At 32.1% G+C, this 23555-nt stretch overlaps 1 protein-coding gene across 22 annotated transcripts in view; it reads right to left on the reverse strand.

Annotated features, from left to right (window-relative positions):
- LOC124369221 (muscle calcium channel subunit alpha-1-like) overlaps window positions 1-23555 on the reverse strand; it is a 413179-nt gene that overhangs the window by 59525 nt on the left and 330099 nt on the right. For 16 of the 22 annotated variants that reach the window (XM_046827077.1, XM_046827072.1, XM_046827083.1 and 13 more), the window contains one exon: window positions 15041-15064. The exons of the other annotated variants lie outside the window; for them this stretch is intronic. In XM_046827077.1, the coding sequence (XP_046683033.1) occupies window positions 15041-15064 (24 nt within the window). The remainder of the gene's footprint in view (window positions 1-15040; window positions 15065-23555) is intronic. 22 annotated transcript variants of the gene reach the window in all.

Genomic DNA, 23555 nt, shown 5'->3' on the forward strand with positions numbered 1-23555 from the left:
AAATCATTTGAAAATAGCCAGTTTCCTTCAGCTCTCAAAATAAGCGAAGTATAACAAAACACAAATCAGGAGAAATAACAGAAAACCAAAATTAAAAATCAGTTTCATTGAATGCATGTTTTTCTAACATTACAGAAAAAATAACACTGATAGGCACACAAACTATCACATCCTAACCTTGTAACAAAAAATTAACTCAGATTTTTAAGAGGAAAATCAACAAATTCCACTTTTGTAAGCCCTGTATAGTTCAGAGCAGATCTAATCACCACAGAATATTTGGCATGTCTGTGTTTCTAGACTACATCACAGCTTCTGGCTGCTTAGAGCATGAACTGATTAACAAAAAACTTGAAGGCTTAGAAATAGAGACATCTTTAAAAAGAATAGCACATGGACTAACTAAAAGGGTGGGCGCAGGTTGTATAGTTGCAAAAAATCATGAACTGCATCTTGATCACCTGCCGCACCACTCTTTTATAAATAACATAAGGTGTATCTCAGTGACCCATTTTGTGACCAGTTTTTTCATACTACTAACATGATTTTCTTCTTTATATTTACAACCCAAACACAGTATCATTAACATATGCTGATAACAAAACAATAATAGGGTTTAAAACTATTTCAAAGAATCAAAACAAGTGCCTTATTTCCCTAATGAAAGAATTGGCACTCATTACAACATTGATATAAAAGTGATTTTTAATAAATTTCTTGGAGGTAATTTTACTAAAATTTTCCATAGGTGGACCGCCATAACCATTGTTTAATGAGAGATATTCTTAAAATACAGACTCCCCGGCCCCTTATCTCCACTTCACTTTTGTTGACAATGAACCCAATTATTGATCACGAAGCAACTTCACTTAATATTTACCCACTAAATATAATAATATTTCATTGCGCCAAAACAGATTCAAAATACTTTCAAGAGGAGTTTCACATGAAATCCTGACATGGACTCTAAAATCTTCCTTACTACCACCAAGTATTAGTTACTATCAGCTAGTCTTAGTTATTTGGAGGGATTATAATCACTGGATTATTTCTTGTTGCTGCTGCAGACCACAGGTTTCCAATAGATATGTTACAGAGAAGCCTAATATCCTATGAACAACAAACATTTTCTTACCAATATTCAATTAAGTCATTGTTGTTGACAAAATAATTCCATATATGTACAGCTCCTGGTCCGATTTTTCTTCTGCCTCTATTAGAAATGCCATCACTTAACTCTGACATGAACAGTGAAATAACACCCAAGTACCATATTGTCTGTTTTAGTATATCCCCTCAATAACAGCTCCACGCACTGTATCTTGGTGTTCCTCAAGATAAAATGGCCATATTAATGGCAATGGATATAATGGGTGGGTAGATATTTGGCCTTCACAGGGGTATTCCCAGAACTCTAAACATGATAAACAAAATATTCTCTGGCTCACTGAGATAAGTGAATATGAATAAAATGGACAAGATAGAGGCTTCACTCCATTTTCTGTTTTTAGTAAGCAATGAGTGTGTAATCTACATGAAAATGTAGTTACAAAGCTATTAAAATGAGGTCAATTTAAGTTAAGAGAACAAATTGCAAATAAAATGACACCAACTTCCCTACTGTTGTGCATAGACAAAGATATTTTTTCAATTCCAAATTTCTTTAATAAAAGTTTGAAAAATAATCATTGTGTAACAAATGTTCCAATGTAAGGATGTATAATTATGTAAAAATTATTTAATGAGTATAATTATATCTGTATTGCATAAATGTATTATTATTAGCAAAATATTATAACAAGCAAAATTACACTGTTTTTTGGGTAATAAAATACAAAAGGAGATGATGCTGAGTGATTTATGGTCATTATTAAATGCCAAGCAGGACAAAATTAAAAGCTGTGTTGGGTTCAAGGATTGTGCAATACTGGTTCAAGCCTTACTTAATTAAGAAACTTATGTAATAAGGCTGGTTGCTGAAGATACAGACAGAGTCCTAGTAAAGTTTAAATGTGATTTTAAACCTGTATTTTACTCTTTATTAACCTGACTTTTGTATTTGTATACACCACTGTACTTTTTAATAAGTATGCAGATGCTTATCAGCAGAACATATCCTCTGAACCTATTTTTCACAAGTTTGAAATGGGAAATCTTAATATAGATCTAAAGAATAAAAATATAGAGAACACAGGTCATGACTGATACAAAACGGTTTCAAGTTAGTACTTGAAAAATGCAGAGTACTCTACAATGCAGTAATGGTTTCTATTGCAGTAGTTCAAAGAGGAAAATGTGCCTCAGCAAAAGATTGAAGAGGAAACTTACTTGAAAATGTGAGTTTGAATGTGATTGACACTATTATAACCTTTGAAGTTATGCTAGACATTGGACTCAGTTTTGCAGATCACATTATTTATGTCACTCAGAGAGTTTAGATTACAAGGAATGTACAGATTCTTACAATTCGACATATTCTTCCATGATATTTTAATTATTTAATTATTGAGAGTAAAACTTTTAATACTTTGCAATAAACACAGAAGTGAATATTTATTTTTACTTACACACTGTTCATAAAGAATCCATCCCCTAGAGTTAGTAAAGTTTTTATTTTGATTTCAAAAGGTTTAATTCTTACTATAAGAAAGATATTTAATTTAACTTGAGAAGAAAATGCCATGAAGACACAGATAATGCAGATGACGACACATATCATATAGAAGAAAAGATTATGTTGGTACTCTTGTTTATTGGAGGAGTTTGCCAAGATGGCTGTGTGGATTCAATTATCTTAATAGCAGGAGCATTATAATGTCTACCTTATTAAAATTATTGCTCTATTGTCCACTTACTTGGAAAACAATAATACTGAATATAGTAATGCTAAAAGCATATCAATAATTATAAGAAATGTGACTGTCCTAACTCAATCAACATGGACTATGCCTATATATCTTTTCACTCCAATACATACAACACTGCTTACTTTCAATTTGTCTACATTATAGACACTTGTATTCAATTTGTGTCTCTCTACAGCAGTATTATGAAAGGATTGAGTTGCATATGAATCTGGGAAGAGTGTTGATTTCATTCTTCTTATTTTAGAAAGTGTTGTTACACCTTTTATCACATGTCCATCCCAACCACTCCTTACTTAGTAGAAACCTGTGGAAGGGAGGGCTATCCATTATCAACCCCATATGTATTCAAAATAAAAACATAGTGTACTCAATTAGATTTTTAAATGAATTTAGTTACCAAACATAACCAATTAATCTGAGTTATTGCCTTGCAATGTTTATAGGCAAAATTCAATACCTGAAAATGAAACAAATAAATTGAAATATTACTAAAGGAAGAATATTCATGACAAGATCAATTCCAACAATAATATACACAATCATCATAATTCTGTAGACAACACATGAAATAACATTGATATTTACAATAATATTAAGTAATATAACATCTTATCCAATGAATTTTAAATAATCAGGACTGTGACTATTACTTCACAAGTGAATCACAGTAACGATATTTTGAAATACTGACCCAAAGTAACTAAAGTTAAATCAGCAATGAAACTAATACATTTTTAAAATGAACAACATTTTACCAACCTTGCACAAGCAAGTTAAAATTTTAAAATGTTCATACACTAGTATATTATACTGCTTAAATAATAATAATCCTTGGGATTTATCTCAAGGAGATTGTCTGAGATAATAAAAGTTGCATCAAAATCTGATATTGAAAAAAGTGTTAAACATTTGGTAAAATAACAAATCTAGAATAAAAATATTAAGTGACCAGAAAACAATGTAGTTAAGAAAGAATATAATACAAAATGTTAAGAGAACTATATACACACTGGATCAGTAATGACAATCTAAAAGAGTACACATAAGTTGATATAACGTTTTAAGTTAATAATCACAACAATAATCTCATTTATGTTAATCTAATAACAATCTTGACCATTATTTATGAGAATACTTATATAATTCAAAAAACTTTAGCTGTTTAAAGTAATAAACTTCAGCATCAAAATAGGCATAAAAGACTAAATAGTATACTATATTCAAATAATGACACAAATTTTATTAGAAATTTTCTTCCTTATTTAGAATATTTTCTTATAATCAAGATCCACACAAATAATTCATTTCCCTTAATAGTACAGCATCAGATAATATATAACATTAAAAAGCGTACATTAAATAATTACTAATCGATCTATATACATTTCAATCTGAGATGGCATTAAATGTGCATTTCAACAACAGTAGCCTACATATTTGAAGAAGTAACGTTAACTGGAATGGATTAGAATAATCAAACATGTAAAATGTACAAAATATAAATATAATAAGTAAGATAAAAATATGGACTGATATAAAATAAACCTCTTAATATCACACTAGTACATCTGAGAATAGGTTAGAAAGTACTGTTCCTATCATAATGCTTTCTACACTGGATCATTGGAACTTCAGTGGATATCCGCTCCCATGGGTTTCCTTTACCAACCTTTTTGAAACCCTATCTATTCCAACGAAACTCAGAGATTGCCAACTTTGCATTTGAGTTAAGTGATAGATCTCTCAACTATTTCAATCTCATCCCTAATACAAATGAGGAATTTTAAAATCTGTTTCTTAAACATACACAATCTTTTAAAGCAGCAGAATATGAATATCATGTAACAACCTGTTACTCTTAACCCTGATGCTCCAAAAAATGGAGTTAGAGCCTAGCAAGAATTGGATAGGTTTCGCTCCACTGATGCTGTTGAGCATACCTCCTATTTTTTTTATTTATTACGAGGTATTCATATTGAAGACACTATTCTCTACACCTCAACCATTTCACTAAAACACCTAAATCTGAAGCTTTTTAAGAAAACAAAGGTCCTGTTAAAAAAGGTTTATTTTACAGCCAAGATTGTTAGATTGGTCTTTAGTCAAGGCTCTACACATTTTAAGCCAATTCACACTGGCACAATCCCCAAAGCTCTTTCTCTCTCTCTCTCTCTCTCTCTCCTCTCTCTCTCTCTCTCTCTCTCTCTCTCTCTCTCTCTCTCTCTCTCTCCTCTCTCTCTCTCTCTCTCTCTCTCCTCTCTCTCTCTCTCTCTCTCTCTCTCTCTCTCTCTCCTCTCTCTCTCTCTCTCCTCTCTCTCTCTCTCTCTCTCTCTCTCTCTCTCTCTCTCTCTCTTCTCTCTCTCTCTCTCTCTCTCTCTCTCTCTCTCTCTCTCTCTCTCTCTCTCTCTCTCTCTCTCTCTCTCTCTCTCTCTCTCTCTCTCTCTCTCTCTCTCTCTCTCTCTCTCTCTCTCTCTCTCTCTCCTCTCTCTCTCTTCTCTCTCTCTCTCTCTCTCTCTCTCTCTCTCTCTCTCTCTCTCTCCTCTCTCTCTCTCTCTCTCTCTCTCTCTCTCTCTCTCTCTCTCTCTCTCTTCTCTCTCTCTCTCTCTCTCTCTCTCTCTCTCTCTCTCTAGCTTTTTCTGTTATTAAGATCTGTGCTTACTTAACCTTTAAGGGTTACTCATATAGAAATGCTATCAAATTGTGTAAAAGAACCATTTTTGTATGTCTTGTCTAGCCAAGACCTTGAGTAATAGTAATCTAATGGCTCTTACTGCTCATGCCAAAAATTGCACCATACAGTATTGCATTTTGAAGACAAATATGTAACCCATGATACTTCAATACGCCCCTAAAATCAAATCCTAAAAATAGTGCTCATGTCACTCATTCCTCACCTAAGTTCACCCCTGTGTCTATGAGAGTTCAAGAACAAAGATATCCTATTGGCTGGTCAATCTTTTGCCAAGCTTACTAGTCAAAATGGCCAATCTTATATCTTTTGTACTTCATTCAACTCAGGAAGCATGAATGATTCCTGAATGAGTTTGCTGCTCAAATCATTCTGATTAACTCAACTCTAACCTATTTGCCTTAGCTCATACAGTAGATTCCCGCTAATCCAAACACGTTTAATCCGAACATCCGGTTAATCCGAACACATCCAGGAATAAAATTTAAAATTTATTTATAACCATAATGCAGTTATAACAAATAATTACCTAAAAAATGAAAATGTGTGCATCATACAATAAAAAAAACTTTCATTAAATACACGTACAGTTTTTTTTAGGATTGTGTATGGTACATTACATAAATAATGAAATTTAAATAAGCACCAAATTGAAACTTAGGTTAAGTATGTGTTAAATTAAGAATTGAAATCAAACTATAACTGGATGTACAGTATTGGTATTATTGTTATGGACAATATTAATTATTAGACATTAAAAGACATGAATTCAGTAATTGTCTGTCTTTTGTCACACTGAATTATTGAATGACGCCTAGTTTTGTCATCGTGTCATCAACATGATATCGGCAGGTATAGCAGTAGCCTGTTGCTCTAGGTATCATAGTGCAAGGTCAAGCTCTGCTACACCGTCTGCGTGTTGCACCAACTCTTCTTTATTACACAGGTTCTCGTCGTTACTTTCTTACTCCTCACACTCAAATTCAAATTCAGATATCTTTATTGCAGTTGACAATAATATCTATTGCATTGAAAAAGTCACATTACTAATTATTAACTTTGACAAGCTAACCACAGCTTTCTCCAAGCAAACATAGAAATATGCACAATCACTCGCCAATATTTATTTATTTGTTTATTTACTCACAGATCCAGCTTTGAATTCAGTTACCCAAATGGGCAGTCTCCCAGTCAGATGCCAGAAACTCACTGACATTATAAAATGCATGTAAAACTAAACAGAGTTTTAAACCGAGTTCTTACCGCCTTGAGCATTGGGGCATTTTTGATTGAGCCTGGACATCTGTTAATAAACATCCACCTGTGAGGGTAGGTGTTCATAAAAAACAGTTCTGTCTCCCAGTTTGGTAGTTTACGCTGCCTCTAGTATCATACCTGTTTATGTCTTGGCCCCTTGTTAAGGCACATTCAGACATACAGAACATTGTTGTTTCCCAAATATATAGACTAGGCAGCGTCAATAGTTGTTGACACTCCATTGACTCTTGAGCGACTGTGCGAAGCACGTCTAGCTTGTCTTTAAGAGTAACAGTGGTATACTTTTGCTTACTCAACAAAACAATCAGCTCTCACACTTTTATTACACAAATAATCACATTGGAATCCATATTTGCACTGAGACAACAGACAACACACTGCAGACCATTGCAGACTACAGTGCTATATCCAGCTGTTCTATGAGTCAGTGTGTGTATTTTTGGCGTGCCGAGAGAGGGGGATTAGTATGGTGGACATGTCCATTGTGAGTTTGTGAAGGTGAATTACGGTATACTGTAACTTACTAACTGTGCTTAGTATTCACAGTCCAACACAATTTGTCGCATGAAATACAGTAAAACAATCAGAAAACATGTTTTAATAAGTAATATTGATAACTTTATAACAAAATAGACCTATTCTCCTGCTTAAAACCCTGATTTTGGCAAATCCGAAAATCACATAATCCTAACTGGGTTTGGTCCCAATTAGTTCGGATTAACGGGACTCCACTGTATTTGTGACTATACTAAAGGGACAAGCTTGCAACTTGTATAGTTGCAACTTTTAGTGGATGCATGATAACCTCTGAAATACTGTCAACCTCCCTGAAGTTCACGTTTCAAATAAAATGTACCACAAGTTCAAACCAAATACGTAAGGTAGACTTCTCATTTCATCTGCCAGGTGGAATTGATGTAATGAGAGTTATGCCAGACAGCTGCTCAATATTACAGGAACTTAAACTTTGTTGTCATGTGATTTCATTTTCATGTGAACTTTAACTGGATTTCATGAACAAATAACAATCTGTGGAACACACCTGAATACATAATCTTAATCTCTCTAGTATACACAACTTCTTACCTCATCATGGGGTACTAAAGCTCAATAGTGAGTATTATTACACACTGTATAACTGTCTTTGATGCTAGATATAGATCAGCATGGACCTCTACCTCAAAGACATTTCTGTTGTTTTGCTTCATGTACTAGTTTCAAAATTTGCTACTTTTTTGGCTATAAGGACCCTCTATAAACTTATTTATGAAGAAGGACATGACTTTCCACTTGCTATGGTGATTCAACCATCTCAAACGCGCATGCACACACACACACGCACGCACGCACGCACGCGTGCACACACACACACACACACAGAGATAGAGACACATATATGGCATAGATAGATCCATTGAGCTACAGACTCAACTGCCTTTTTCCTAATCATGGGTGCTTCACACTCTAAATAACTGTCCATCTCTAGCCGACTGTTCCAGAACCTTCTCATTGATCATCTCGAGATCTCAGAGTTTCTTCAGACATCTTCTCAACTCCATGTCACCACCTTAGGACTCAATTCAACTCAAAAATATACAACCAAATGGAAAAATCAAGTATCATCACTCTAATTTATAATCCCTAGGTTTTTTCTTACCTACCACTATGTGGTGAAATTGTTTTATGTCAATGCTATACACCAAGGAATTAAATTGGTATAAACATTTAACTTATGATAACCCCGATAAACGGAAAAGATTTTAGGAGATTAATTAAGAAGATTGAGATTTCTAGTCTTTGAAATCTCCAAGGCTACATGTGTCAAAAACAGCATGGCTTTGCCGATACCTCAAAAATGATTATGTTGCCATTTTATACTTGCAAGGTCAGCACTCTCATGTCATCACCATAAGCCAACTCATTTCTAAAATTGTTGTGGCACCACTAAAACTGGTTACTTTGATATGTCTAGAACACCTTATACATACACACACCTAATGCACACCACACCTAACATATAACTAATTTCTTAATGTGCTTCACTTTTTGAATACTTCTATGTTCATACTTATCTATACACTTATAGATTAACTCAACTGTAGTCCTTAAATGGCATCAAACCTCGCCTCATCTTCTCAAAAATTATACTATATCACACAAGCCCAAGAAAGAGTAACATCTCATTATTAGCACCATATCAGTGGTGATCAAAACTCCACTGATTTTGCATCATGTCATCCCATCTTATTGTCTTTGAACTTATTTGGCATGGTCCTCTCTGTCTACACCAGTCCCAATATCTCTGACTTCCTTTCACATGAAATTAATCTTGGCTTCACCTACTGAATTAATGAAGTCACGGTAGTAACTATAGCCAAAACCTAACTTCTCTCCTTGTATCCTCATCTAAAAAGTATTGGAATCTACTAGAATATCTAAATATTATTTGTGGTTGAAAATCCAGACTGAGGTTTTATATTTTCTGCCTTACAAACAATACTTGTAGTACAAGTACCACATTTTCTTGAGCTCTCTCTGTTTCAGAATTGAATATTGCAAAGAATTAGGTAATAAAGTTGTGAAAAATGCTGCATTTCTGAGTAAACTGCTCTTCTTTTACAGAAACGTATGTTCTTTTAGCCTTCAACATCTAAAACTCCACCTCATCCGAACTAAATTGCTGCTAGTGAGTAGGTTCTTGACTTTATCAACCTTTCTCAAGAAGCTGGATTCCAGCTATGAATGTTTTGATTCATTACTATCATCTCATTCATCTTATACTCATCACATATAATGGTCCTTCTTTATAAAAAAATTATTTGTTTACCCCTCCAAGCATTTTGATCTATAATCTTACATAACATTTGGTCCACTCTCGAGGGATGTTTTTTTTACTGATCTTTACTAGGCATTTTTTTCTTAGATAACTTCTGCTCTTTTTCCAAACTGGACTTTTACTCATATATCACATGGGATTCAACTAAGGCCTTATGCACAACTGAAGATCCTCTTTAGCTCAAATACAATTTTAAATTGTCATATATAAAATTGTCGATAATCAAATAAGTGATACGTTAAGAATACAGTACAATAAAATATTAAAATTGTTTTCCACAAAATAGAAAAATTCTATTTAGATCTACTTATTAATACACCATCCCCTTTATAATGTATTCATGAGAAACCATAGAATTTAACCCAAATAATCTATAAGAAAACAGTGTATATAAAATAACATATACAAGAAGATTTCTAATTTAATACAAAAACAACTACCCAAAATATGCTATAGAAGGAATCAATTTGTGAAAAAAGTGGGTGATATTGCATCATAACAGATGTAACATTTATCTAATAAAAATAAATTATCTCTGAAATCCTATTTGAATTCAAATTATAAGTTTAACCCACTGAAAAAGATGTTATAACAGGAGAGGCTAAACTTGCATCACAATCTATTCTCAACAGAACAACCTCAATCAAATATCATTTCTCAACAAAGTCAATGATATAAAAAACAAATCTTCAATTTAGAACAACAAAGAATATTACAATACATACACTCAAAAATTCCAAAAGAAATATTTGAAACAATCAAATAAAAATGAAGTAGTATATTTTTATTTGATAAGTAGAGATTCACAACAGCCATATAAGATAAAGACAGCAACAGACAAGTATAGATGTATATTATTAAGAAACAAGATGAATAATGATCGATCAATGCAGACAATATCATATCGACCAAACACAATACCAAACAACAAGAGGACGTTTAGTTTTACCTTCAGGTGTTATCTTAAAACACTTATTCATGTAGACACAAACTATATTAATATCATCCACTAAAGTTTAGTACAAATATAACTTAGTTGAAAACTTTCTTTATTACTAACTTACACAAAACAGATATTTCCAGAAAATATTGTATATAATAAAAATTAATATATATTGAAGCTCGCTCACAAAAACTAATACAATAACAGATCAAACTTTGTAATTATGATAACACTAATTAACTGTTATCATACTGACATCAGTATCAAACTCAAGTAACATATAACAAGCTATCACAGAGGAAACATGGAAGTATTAATAGTTAAGACAAAACTTAATAAAAATATATAATCTAAAAAGTGTAACTAATGCTTCGATACTTATTTTCTTTAGTAGAAGTTGTTCTTTAACATTGATACAACTGATAAAGGTTCAAGAAAGTTTTTATAGTGTTACAAAAGCAGCTATTTCAAACCAATGTAATAACATGAGAACGTTATCATAATTACTATAAAGCTGAAACTATATGTAATATATTTAACATTTACTTTAAGTGCGATATAATGTTTCTTTGCTGATATTCAGTATCAGAATCTTGGAAAATCCTGTACCATATTGAGACCCAAAAAAGTTGAGAAATATCAAATAAATAATAATGATGATACAATTGTATTGCTATATAAAATCAATATTGTTTAGAATGTGTGAAATTACTATATTCAATATACAGCTAGTGTGACATCTGTACCAAAAAGCTATACTTTCAAAATAAGCCATACATAATACATCAACAGATGGAGCCATACATGATTATCTGCAGGCAATTAAGCACCAGGATAGAAATGATGCAGCTCATGGACTCATCCATAGTAGAAAAATCTTAAGCCACCAATAAATATACCAGACTATCTTTAATGGCTTTTGTATCCATCTGGCTGCTAATGCTCTCAATGAACCAGAAGGCCATTGCAAACACAGCCTCATATGGTAAACGTTTATGACCAAGCAAACTATTTTATTTTGTCTTCATAATAACACTGGTTCTTATACTATATTTGTAAACATATCTGCCCTGTACATGCTTATTTTTCAAACAGAAGAATAAAGCATTAAAGGATATATAAGCCTGAGCACGCTTATATTAAATAGGGGAGAGGGGACGAACAGGACCTGTCCCTCCCCAGGAGCATTTGATTTAGAAATAATCGTTCGCCTAATACTCTATTTTTGACTAAAATTAAATTTATGTTGGAAATTGATATTAAAATTATAATCTAATATATAAATTCAAACTGTATAACTACTTTAATTATGAAATACACGGCACTGCACATATAATAATTATATTTTGTTCAAAAAGCCAAATATATATGAATTTCAGTCACGCAGTAACTACGATAGTGAGGTTAGTTTGTAACATTTCTTGTAGCTTCTACTCGTACCCGGTACTTTCAGTGACCGAGTATAAAGTGGCCTTGTACTGATTTACAATCATATGTTACAGAGTACTCCTAAAATGGTATAGTTACATCTTCCAGTTACTGTTACTGCTAAATAAGGCAAGTCCAAATAGTTTGTACCAGGAGGGGTGGTAAACGTGTAAAGCATGTATATCATTAAAGTAACTGTATCAGTAACCGTACAAGGTACTTTCGGTTTACAGACGAATGAATACCTGGTACAAAGTATCTGTTACAATAATCTGGACGTGATCAGTTGTCATAGTAGTGAATGAGTTTCCCGAGCTATGAGCATTTCTGTACTGTGTTAGTTTGTTGTCATTCGTTGTCACGACTCAATACCGATCTGGGCAGTCTGGCTATATATGCATTAAAACAAGCAGTTTCTGGCTACGGTAAATTAACAACACCTGCTCAATTTAATCTGTGTTAAAAGGTAAACATTTTAAATTGTGCTTTACAAAATTACATGCTCAAGATAATGACCAAGAACTCCATAACGTGACCGATGCCAAATTTTGTGGACCATTCCGTCAAGAATAAAATTTAAGATGGTAGTTTAATAAAGACTTTCATTCTATTCTGACCTTCTAAAATTACATACTCAATTACAGAACACTTGTATATATCTTGTATAAACATTTGGTCTTAATCGGATCATAAATATCCGAGGTATGAGTTTTTTAACTTGCAGCTTGATTGGAAAGCGCCAAAGACCGGTATTTTTGTTGTTGTTATTATAAAAACACTGAAAGTTATTGTTAGTAAACAGTTTTATATATCCAGACACAGAAATAAACAAACTAAACTGTAATATAACTCCCATTATTATGGCTTTATTAGTTAGTTTGTGATTAACTTTCAAACTCGGAAATCTATTCTTTTTTATCCGAGTGTAGACATCAAGATGTAGCTTTGGTCTTGATTTGTGATTTAAACTTACATATTTTGTTCAATATTCTGTCAATATTATGATTAAATTTTGTTTTAGTTAAATACAAATTCATATAAACTATATTTGTTGCAGAAGATTTTAATCATCTCTGTATAAGCTTCCTGATGATTGGTTTTACTTTACTGTATACTTTATATGATCTGATCTGATCTTTGCCCTTCTTTTATTAGTTCAGAAGTAGTAAAATAATTACTTTAAGGCCTAATATTTCAAACATTCACAGGGGAGGGCCTCCAGACCCCCTTACTCATTTGGAGGACTTTTCATATCCCCAATTCCCTGTTGTTTTGGACACCCCTCAGAGAAGATTTCTGGCTAAGACACTGAGCCCGAAGCATTAGTATCTCAAAGGTAGACGTTTATGGCTAAGCAAACTATTCTATCTTGTCTCCATAATTACACTGGTTCTTATACTATATTTGTAAACATCTCTGCCCTGAACATGCTTGCTTTTCAAACAGAAGAACAAAGCATTACAGGATATATAAGCCTGAGATATTAGTATCTCAAGCTATTATTTATGAATTTCGCATCCTTCTGGTTCCTAATGCTTTCAGTGAACCAGTAGGCTATTGCAAAAAACAGCCTCATATCGTAGACGTTATGACTAAGCATACTATGCTACCTTGTCTTCATAAGTACGTAGTTTCTTGTATTTATACTGTAAATTTCTCTGCACTTTACATGCTTGCTTTGCAACAGAAAAATACAGTCTTCAGGAGAAGCAGACATGGCAATATCAAATTATCCAACTCTCTGAAAGCTCCCTACACAACTTTCTTATTTTTTTGCATCTACTCTAATGGCTTTCTTCTAAAATACAAAAACAATCTATACTACTGACCAGTATAACAGCCAAGCTAAAGGACAACCCCATGGAATTAATGAGGGAATATCAAATTATAGTATGCTATTTATCAACATTGTCTTGGGGCAATGCCTGGCAATGTTTCTTAGTAAATAAGAACCAGATGAAAATCTGGCACATAGATATGAGTTTCTACATGCTACTCTGTATGTATATTCTAAGAAACATACGGTTAATTTAACCTAATTTAGCTCATTATTGCAGCTATCCTGTACTCATTACAGTCGTTATAGTTATAATCATGGTCAAACACATTGTTTAAGACTTTACTTTCAATGTGCCTATAGCTTAATACTAAACTTTTATTTCATGCTGAGCCATGTGCTATTAAATGCACTAAATTTTATGTCTTATAATGTTAAGGATTGCCTTACAAGCATAATTTAAGAGATTGTAAAATGTTTGTGAAATTAATATTATAATTTTTAACTGACATAGGTTGTTGCCATGAATTTCAAACACCTATCCGGTTTGGTTCCTCTTGTTACAAATATTTACTTGGCCGTCTGTATTAACCATCAATATAATCAAATAGCAGCCCGTAAAAGTACTATTGTTATTTAATTACTTAATAAAGTTAATATGTACAGGATGTCTCCCATTAACAGATGTGTGGTGACAATTTTCATAATCGTGCTCAACACAGGAGAGTACATAAGAAATATGTAGTTTTATATACTACTATTGTGATCTAATATAAAACAGAATTATTTTCTTTTTATTTATTATTTGCGTGTCTATTTTTAAAACAATATACCTTTTTGGTAGTTACCTTAGTAAAAACCTTTCTTGTAACTATAATACTCTTATATTAATTTATTGAATACTAGTATTTCAACGCATGCGCCAAAGCCTCAGTGCAAGGGTTTAAAATCAGTCTTACCTAAAACAGTCAATGAGATAGACTCATTGTCATCAATGTCCACAGCACTCATTGTACATAACCAGTAACACAAAGGAAAATATGAACAAAACAGGGCTTTACTTTCAAAATAAACTACAATAAAGGTAAACATTATAGGCATAGGGGTAGGATTAATATAGTGATCTTATTCATCGGTCCTTGGAGAATAACTGATTTGACATTCCAAAACCGCGCCCACCACACTTGACGCCTACAGCATGCACACTCCCCTCCTCACTCACCCGCTCCTTTCCCGGAGTTTCATCCTTTAAAACCAGAACAAAAGAAAATGTAAAAATAAATACATCTAAAAACAAAAAAAGTATTCCAACATAAATCATAAATATATTCTATTATAGGTTGTTCTATTACAATTGTTGACTTATCATCATTAAACAACCCTAAATGTTGATGAATCTAAATTATACTATATAACATATGTAGATGTTGAGATTTTTTGAGATATTCAAGATTAAACTGTTTTCATTGTTTGGAAAATTATTTACTAGTATATTCTGCTATATATGTAATCAAGAACACTTTCACATTACTCTTTTGTAGTAGCAGTTGTTTAACCCTTTTAAAGCCAGTGGGTCCCATAACGTGACCCAGTGAAAATGCGCTAGAGTGCCGGAGATCATGTTATGTGACCTGCTATATATTTTTTCATACAGTAAATTATATGTATCTGAAAATTTTTTCTCTTGCTTTACACATTAATAAATGATGTATTAGAAAATGTATAGAAAATAATACAAAAAAGGAATTTACCATAAGAATTCTAATTAAAAAAACCATTTTTATCCAGAAAAACAATAAAAATTTAGTTTAAACTGAAATAACTATTTTAAATCGAGTTTTCATTGCTTTCATGTTGTAGAGCATTAACAGGAAATAAATAAAAAATCATATAAAAATTTAGTATTTCCTAAATATAAAGTGAAAAAATATGCTTGTAATTCTCTATGTGGCTTAGGATTTTTATTAAAATCACAGGGTTTCAGTAAAACAAATTATGGTGACTTTACGTATCAAAATATATACAGGTATAGTGATTTTCTTGTCATGATATCTACAAGATTGTTTACATGAAATTGTATTAGTAAGTATAGAAAATCTAAAAATTAATAAGGAACATCCAATGAATACATAATTTACTACATGAAACTTAAATAAGAAGTAAAAATCAAAGTTCCAATTCAAATAACTATAAGAAAAGTAATTTACTTTAATTTTTAATGTTTGGTTCTTGTAGAGCAGAACATTTCAATCAAAACTGATGTGCTGAACATAATATTTACAAATTGTAAAGACCAAACTATTTTGAATAATAAAATATTAGCAAAAGTTTGAGAGAGATGTTTTATATAGTGTTTCGCATCATCTACAGTACAAGAGCAATCTACGAACCAAAATTGCTAATTCAGACTATTTTAGAGCCGTTTCCATGGATTCAGCTAATATCATATGGATATTTAAAATTTAACAAATATCATTCCAAAAGTTTTGTCATGCGACTCTTACACTCTAGTGCATTTTCAACGTATAGTATTAGGATACCCACTGGCACTAGAAGGGCTATGTACATATAAATTTTCTTTTTAGATAAGTTTTGTCTTAATAAAAGATTACTGTTACTAAAAATAGCAATCCAATATTAGTTGTTGCTGATAATTTACAGACTCTGTATGTAGTTCCATTAAGATATGAAAATAAACTTCTAAATGACAAGTAGAAAATAAAAGTATTGTAACCAGAACTGTAAATTTTTTTTTCCAAATTAATCTGAGGCACTTCATTACTAATGGGGGAAAATAAATGCATTATTCAATAAAAACATCATTCAATAATGATATTTTTGCTTTTAAACAAGGATTTTATAGCATTTAAAAATGATATGTTTATAAATCTAATCAAGGGTACTTGCTAAAGAAAATTAAACATTTTTATCCAAAAGACTTGCATATAACCACTAGACGAAGAAGTTATGACACAAAACTTTCTTTATATAAGTTAAATTGTAGGCAATGATGACCCACTTCTGTACAACAGAGTATATACTTGTGAGTACTTCACAAACTAATTGTGGCATATCATAATTTAAAGTTTTATTTTATATAAATATGCTTATTGAAAGATATGTTTTATTTTTTGTATCAGATAGATCTGATATATAACAAATTTTGAGCAAGAAATAAAAACTGTCTTTGAATTAGTTTCATACATTTAAAAAAATACTACAATTTAAGTATGTACAGCTTATATAATAATTTTTAAATAAAAAAGGATTTGTGTATTGCCAGGCCACGGTAAAGAAATTTTTAACAAATACGTTCATAATTAATGTTTTTATAGCTGGAATTTTATCTTGCATTCAATTAATTAAGCATTGGAAATACAGGATTGCTGAGGAACTGAAGACCTTGGAGCAATGTTTTATATTTTGGCTACTCAAAGAATAGTTCAGGACATAAAAGGAGTCAGAGGGGATGTACTTTAGGTTGATAAATTCAATGGAGAGATTTAAAAAATCAGCTGATTATTATCTCTGCCTGTATAACCACCTTTTTATGTGCGATGTCTACAATAATTAATCTAGAAAAGTATAAGTTATAACTAGTTAAGACACAGTGCACCATAGACTTAGAAAGAGGACAACCCTGGAACAGTTGAGACTTGAAGTTGATCAAACTACTATTTTAAGACATGCGTACAGGAATAACTGTGGGACACAAGCTAAGGAATTAAGTTTAGTGTCAGCATATATAACTTATGAATGTTTTGTGATATTACAATCATAGGCTACTGTTTAAAAAAAGATATTTTACATAACAAATTTAATTACAACTATAATTTTAGAAAGTAAAATAATTTTTTTCTTAGTAATGAGCAAAAATAGGGTATAAGAGTGATTTATTTTAATTATATGTAATTAATGTAATTCTCCAACAGTTTCCATTTCACAGTTACTTTTACTGCCCACAAATTAAAATAAGTCTTTTTTATTGTTCTGATGACTATACTTACGTACTGAGATATCCTCTCTATAAGTATAATAATAATTTATGGTGTAGTATCTTCACTAGCTAAAACATTACCCTGCCAGACATATATAAGTTATTAATTATGGTTAATTTAGTGAAAGTTATTTGTAAATTAATAACTAACCCAAATTTTTTTCAAATGTTAAAACACTTTTGTAAGTGTTTCTGGTTTTATTCATTATTTATTTGTATAGTGTGTTTATTTATTCATAAACTTGAGAAAGTTGTAGTCATGGAATTCTGGGAGGTGTCTCATTTTAAATATTTAATTAATACTCATCCAAAAGCTTTTTAGTTTATCCAATATTATTAATGGTTATTCTGATAACAAACCTCTAACTTTTGTGTACTTATTATTTAAATATTCAAAAAGTATACACTTAAAACACTAAAAAACATTTGGATGTGTGTTAATTTCATCTTTAAAATGAGACATCTCCCAGACTGCTACAACAAAAATAAGGGTGTAAAAGTGTATATGATTTAATATTGTTCTTATGGACAGAAACTCAAGGTTGTTTTACTGCAGCCAGAGCTCTTAAATAATTATATATGGTTTATGATATTTTAATGTTTAAATTTTACAAAAGTGAAAATCTGAAAATCAATAAAGGATTTAATAACTACTTTTATGTGCAATCAGCCACTCTTAGCCCATGAAAAATAAGTAAAAAACCTATAGGTAAAATTGTTTATCATTTTAAAGGTCTTGAAGAGAAAATTATCAAATCAAATATATGGATAGTCCAGAATAACATGGTGGTTATAAAAATGTTTGAAATGTTGAAAACTACATAATAGATACAATTTTGTACATGAAGTTTATTACAAAGCTAAATAAAACAATGAGTTTAGCACAGAGTACATTATGGGCCACAAATGAAGTTTCCTTTAAATATATTTTTATAGCTTGAGAGCCATCCCTCCCCAAAACCTGTAAACATATTTTTTAGAGGACTACTACTCGAGACACATACTTTTTAGCACTCATTATATTAAATAGTGTCATGTAGTTGTCAATATTTTAAAATTTCAAATAACCACCATCTTTTTACTATCATCTTAATTTATTTTTTGTATAACAGTTTTTGTCTTTTTAAGACATTTAACATTATATACAACATGATCTATTCTTGGACTTAGTTTTTCACAGACTTTTTATGGGGCATCTTCCTAAGGAAATTAAGATTAACTGACAGTATATCCTGTGTATAAATACATCATAAAGGTAGAGGAGGTATGGGGTGTAAAAGGTTTAGATTGGAGAAAAAAAGAGAGTTTTAATTAGTGCAATTGGTTTTTGGTTGGGATAATTGTTTACAAATGTTAAAGTCATAGGATAGCTTTCATGTAGAAAAAAGGAAAAAAACATTTTATGATCCAAACACAAGGAAATTGAACTTTTCAAAATAAAGAATTTAGCCCATTTTTTAACCAGGCCTAAATAGAAATGATTGCAGACAAAATAAGAATTCATTAAAGTATATACATGAGGCGGAGCTTCAAGAACTTTTATGTACAGGGTGGAGCGCGGTAATTTGCTGATTTGGAAATTAAATAAAAAAATTATGAACCTTAGACAAAATTATTTTTTATTTTAATTATATTGAACAGTAAGGGAATTTTTATATTACATGGTTTTAAATAATGTATCTGGCAAATGTCGACCTTCGGCATCCACACACTGCTGCATACGTTTTCTGATGTTTTCATTAACTCTAACAAGCGTGTCGACTGGTATTCTGCCAATTTCAGCCTCAATATTGTTCCTTATGTCTTCCAAGGTGTTGGGACGGTTGATATACACCTGCGACTTGAGGTAACGCCAAAGGAAAAATCGCATGGGGCTAAGTCTAGTGAGCCGTGCCGGCCAGTTCACATCACCCCTCAAAGAGATAAGCCGTCGAGGAAACATTTGCCTCAAACAATTCATGGTAACCCTCGCTGTGTGTGCAGTGACACCATCCTATTGGAAAACATGTATCCTCTAATTGCATTGCCTCAAGAGGCGGCTGAAAAAATCCTGTATCATAGTCAAGTACCGTTCGGAGTTCACAATTATGGCACGACGGTTATCCTAAAAAAAGTAAGGGTCAATGATGCCTACTTGTGATATGGCGCACCACACAGTGACGCGGTCCGAATGCAGAGGTCTCTGGTGGACTTCTCTGGGGTTTGTTTTACTCCAATAGCGCATGTTTTGCTTGTTGACATACCCACTGAGGTGAAAATGTGCCTCATCAGAAAAGAACACAATTGCGTCGCGCAGTATAGTTGCAAGCATGTCTTCACAAGAAGTACGCCGTGTCAAATAGTCCCGTGCTGACAATTGATGGACCACGCACATTTTATACGGGTGAAATTTTAGTTCATCATGAAGAATCCAGTGGAGAGAACGTCTTGAAATGCCAAGAGCAAGTGATTGCTTATGAGCAGAGTGTTTTGGAGATTGCAGTACTGCTGCTCTAACTCTATCGATGTTTTCCGGTGTTGTAATCCTTCTCTGTGGTCCCCTTCGTACACATGACACATTCCCTGCTGTTCTGAATGCAGTTACCCAATTTACAATTGATTGCCGACCAGGAACACGTCCGCGTGGGGGAACAGCGAATCGTAAACGAAAAGCACGCTGCACTGCAATGATCGAGTGGGCATTTGAAAAATACGCTTTAACACAAAACGACCTCTCCTCTTGTGTCCACTGCATGATGGCAACTGGAACGCGGAGGTATACAAATCTCCCATCAGCCACTATAAGCCACGCCCACTCTCCCCTCTCTTCGACCAACAGTGGCGCCACAGCCTGCAGTGCAAAAAAGCAAATTACCGTGCTCCATCCTGTACTATGGAAATTAACAAATAAAATATATCATTCTCTTCAGTCAACTTTTATATGCATATTGCAAAAAAGATTTGTATCCTTATCTTAAACTTTTATTTTCTGGACCTGATGATGCCAAAATTGCCCAGCTGCAAATTGCTTATTTTGATTTTGAAAAATAAGAAATGAACAATAATAAATAAGTTCTGCTTTAAATGCTTACAACTCCTAGTGAAATGGTCAAAATGTTTCTTTTATAATTTTTCTGTCTTCAGAAAAGATACCTTACGGGACCGTGACCTGAATCTTGTTTAAAAATAAAAGATATTCTAATAAGAAACTGATTTTGCTTAGCTTCAAACATTTATATTTAAAGGTGATTATATTGAAATGTATACAATCAATTTAGATTATTTATTTTTTAAATTTTAGGGGAAGATAGTATATTAGTTAGTACATTCTTGGAAATCATGTATATGCCACAACCATACTCTGAACAGCTTCAGCTAAGACAGAAGTCATCATTGTAGTTGATCAACAAATTAAAATTATAACAATTTATACTTTGAATGTTCAACAATATTGTGTGAGCCATGATTTGTAATAAAATCCGTAAAAATATTATCTTGTATAAAAATATAAAAAACATATATAATCCATCCTATGATAATCTTTCATATATCATGTGTAGAATTTATTTCCATGATAAAATAAACAAATCATAATAAAGTAAATTGTTTAGGATTTAAATGTTCTATGTCACTTCAGCCCACAGGAATTATCCAATATGAAATGTATATTTACATTAATTTTTGTTAGCATTAACAAAGTAACACAATTTACAATACAATATTATGGAATAAAGTCTAAAAATAATAAACAATATATAGTTCAATATCAATTTTAAGTATTTTAAATATACATACTAACTATGCAGTGTTTTCTACAATACAATGTAAGTGTAACATTTGAAAATATTATCAAAGTGCAATGTGTTTTAAAATTTATGTTTCACTACAAAACATAGTGCTTTTCTGTAATACTCAAAAATGCTAAGTGATTTGTTTGTGATTCACAATTTATAAGTTGTAAGCATAAGAAAAATAATTCCCCAAAGTCTGCAGTTTTGAAGTACCATAAACAATTTTAGTTCTTCTAAAAAACTTCTGTTACTTAAGTTGCACCCTTCTGAAGAAAATATAACCACAAAAATACATTTAAAATTGTCATTTAATATTTATGTATTTCTATTTATTTCAATTAATGTAAACAATAGTTATTTCTATAAAAATAAAATATATGTTATGCAATGGCATAGTTATCTTATTTCAAATCATGCAGTACAAAACTTGGTCACATTTTATATATATATATATATATATATATATATATATATATATATATATATATATATATATATATATATAAAATCGAAGCGTAAATAAGTGCATGAACTTTCAAATAACATGTTAATATAACAGAATGTTACATTAACAATGAATATGAATTTATGAACAACTAAACAAAATGTGATAAAAATTTGGAACTGTACAAAAATAAATAATATTATGATTTTTACAGTAAGCACATTCTTTATTAGCTCTCTTACATTAACTCAATTCTTGTATAAACTTGTCCATCACTGACAACTTTGTGCTTGAAAGGAAATTATCAAGCCAATTTCCTCGGTTTCCTGGACAGATCAAGTGAGTGCTAAATAGTGTAGTGAGTAAACGTGTGATATGATAAATTACTACCGTACAAACCTCTAGGAACCGAGTCTATTTGTTAAAGCATGGAAAAGTACATTGACGTAAGATTAGGCAAAGAAACAAGTACAAGGTATAGATTTTCAAAATTTAACTGAGATAGGATTTTTACTATAATCCATGAAGTAATATTTAAATAGTAGAACTCCGCCAGTCTGAAATCTGCTAGTACAAATACCTTCAATAAAAAAATTACAAAATTAGTCAGGGACCAAATTCAGAGAGGTTGTGACTACATGACCTGGGGCATTACTCTCTAGGTCAACTTAGAGATAGCGCAGGTTCAAATTCTATGACTGTAGCACTTTTTGTCCTTACTGTAGATATTCTATTTTACTGATTCTCCTTCTAATTCTATTTCATGAGATCCTCAGGTGGGCCACTGAGGTCTATGAGACAGGCAGAATAAGGTTGAAAAGAAGACCAGCCTATCTTTAAATAGTTGAAATACCAATTTTTACTGATAAATAATGAACCGTATCTAAATTTACCAAGTTGAGCTTCCCCCAAGAGGGTTGACTACTGGTTGGTTTATACCTCCCAGTTAAACCTACACTGGGTTCAGCAAAAACTGACGTGTCACTTAAATCTGGGCAACCTAATGGATGTCCAGGAGTGGCACATCACTAACCGCAAATGTTGAGATTCTGAGGTACAAGGGTAGATCGATAGGTCTAGTCTATGCGAAACATGACTGTTGGAGTTGGTGGGGGTCCCAAAATGTTAAGGGCTGTTGCTAGCCTACACATAAAGGCACAAGACGAGCCACCCCCTGCCTGCTTTGACTGGAGAGACTGGTTCAAAGCTGGCTTTCTCTTCTTCCAAGAAGACATAACTGAGATTAACGCCTTAAATCCTTCCTCATGGATCTTGACAGGAGGCAGCCCATCCACCCAACCTCACCCATCCAGAATATCCTATCACTCCAAAAGCAGTGCAAAGATCCTTTTAGGACTAAGTGAAATTTCTAAGCTTCTTGTCCTAAGAGAGAAAAAAAATTGAGGTTCATACCGGGTCTTTAGCAGCTACGATAGATATATGATAATACGTATGATACTTACAGATGACCCATGGGAAAGTAATTTTATTTAGAAAATGTAGGGTCAACAAGGTTTCGTTCAGA

This window comes from Homalodisca vitripennis, chromosome X (assembly GCF_021130785.1).
Source record: "Homalodisca vitripennis isolate AUS2020 chromosome X, UT_GWSS_2.1, whole genome shotgun sequence".
Classification (NCBI taxonomy): Eukaryota; Metazoa; Arthropoda; class Insecta; order Hemiptera; family Cicadellidae; genus Homalodisca; species Homalodisca vitripennis.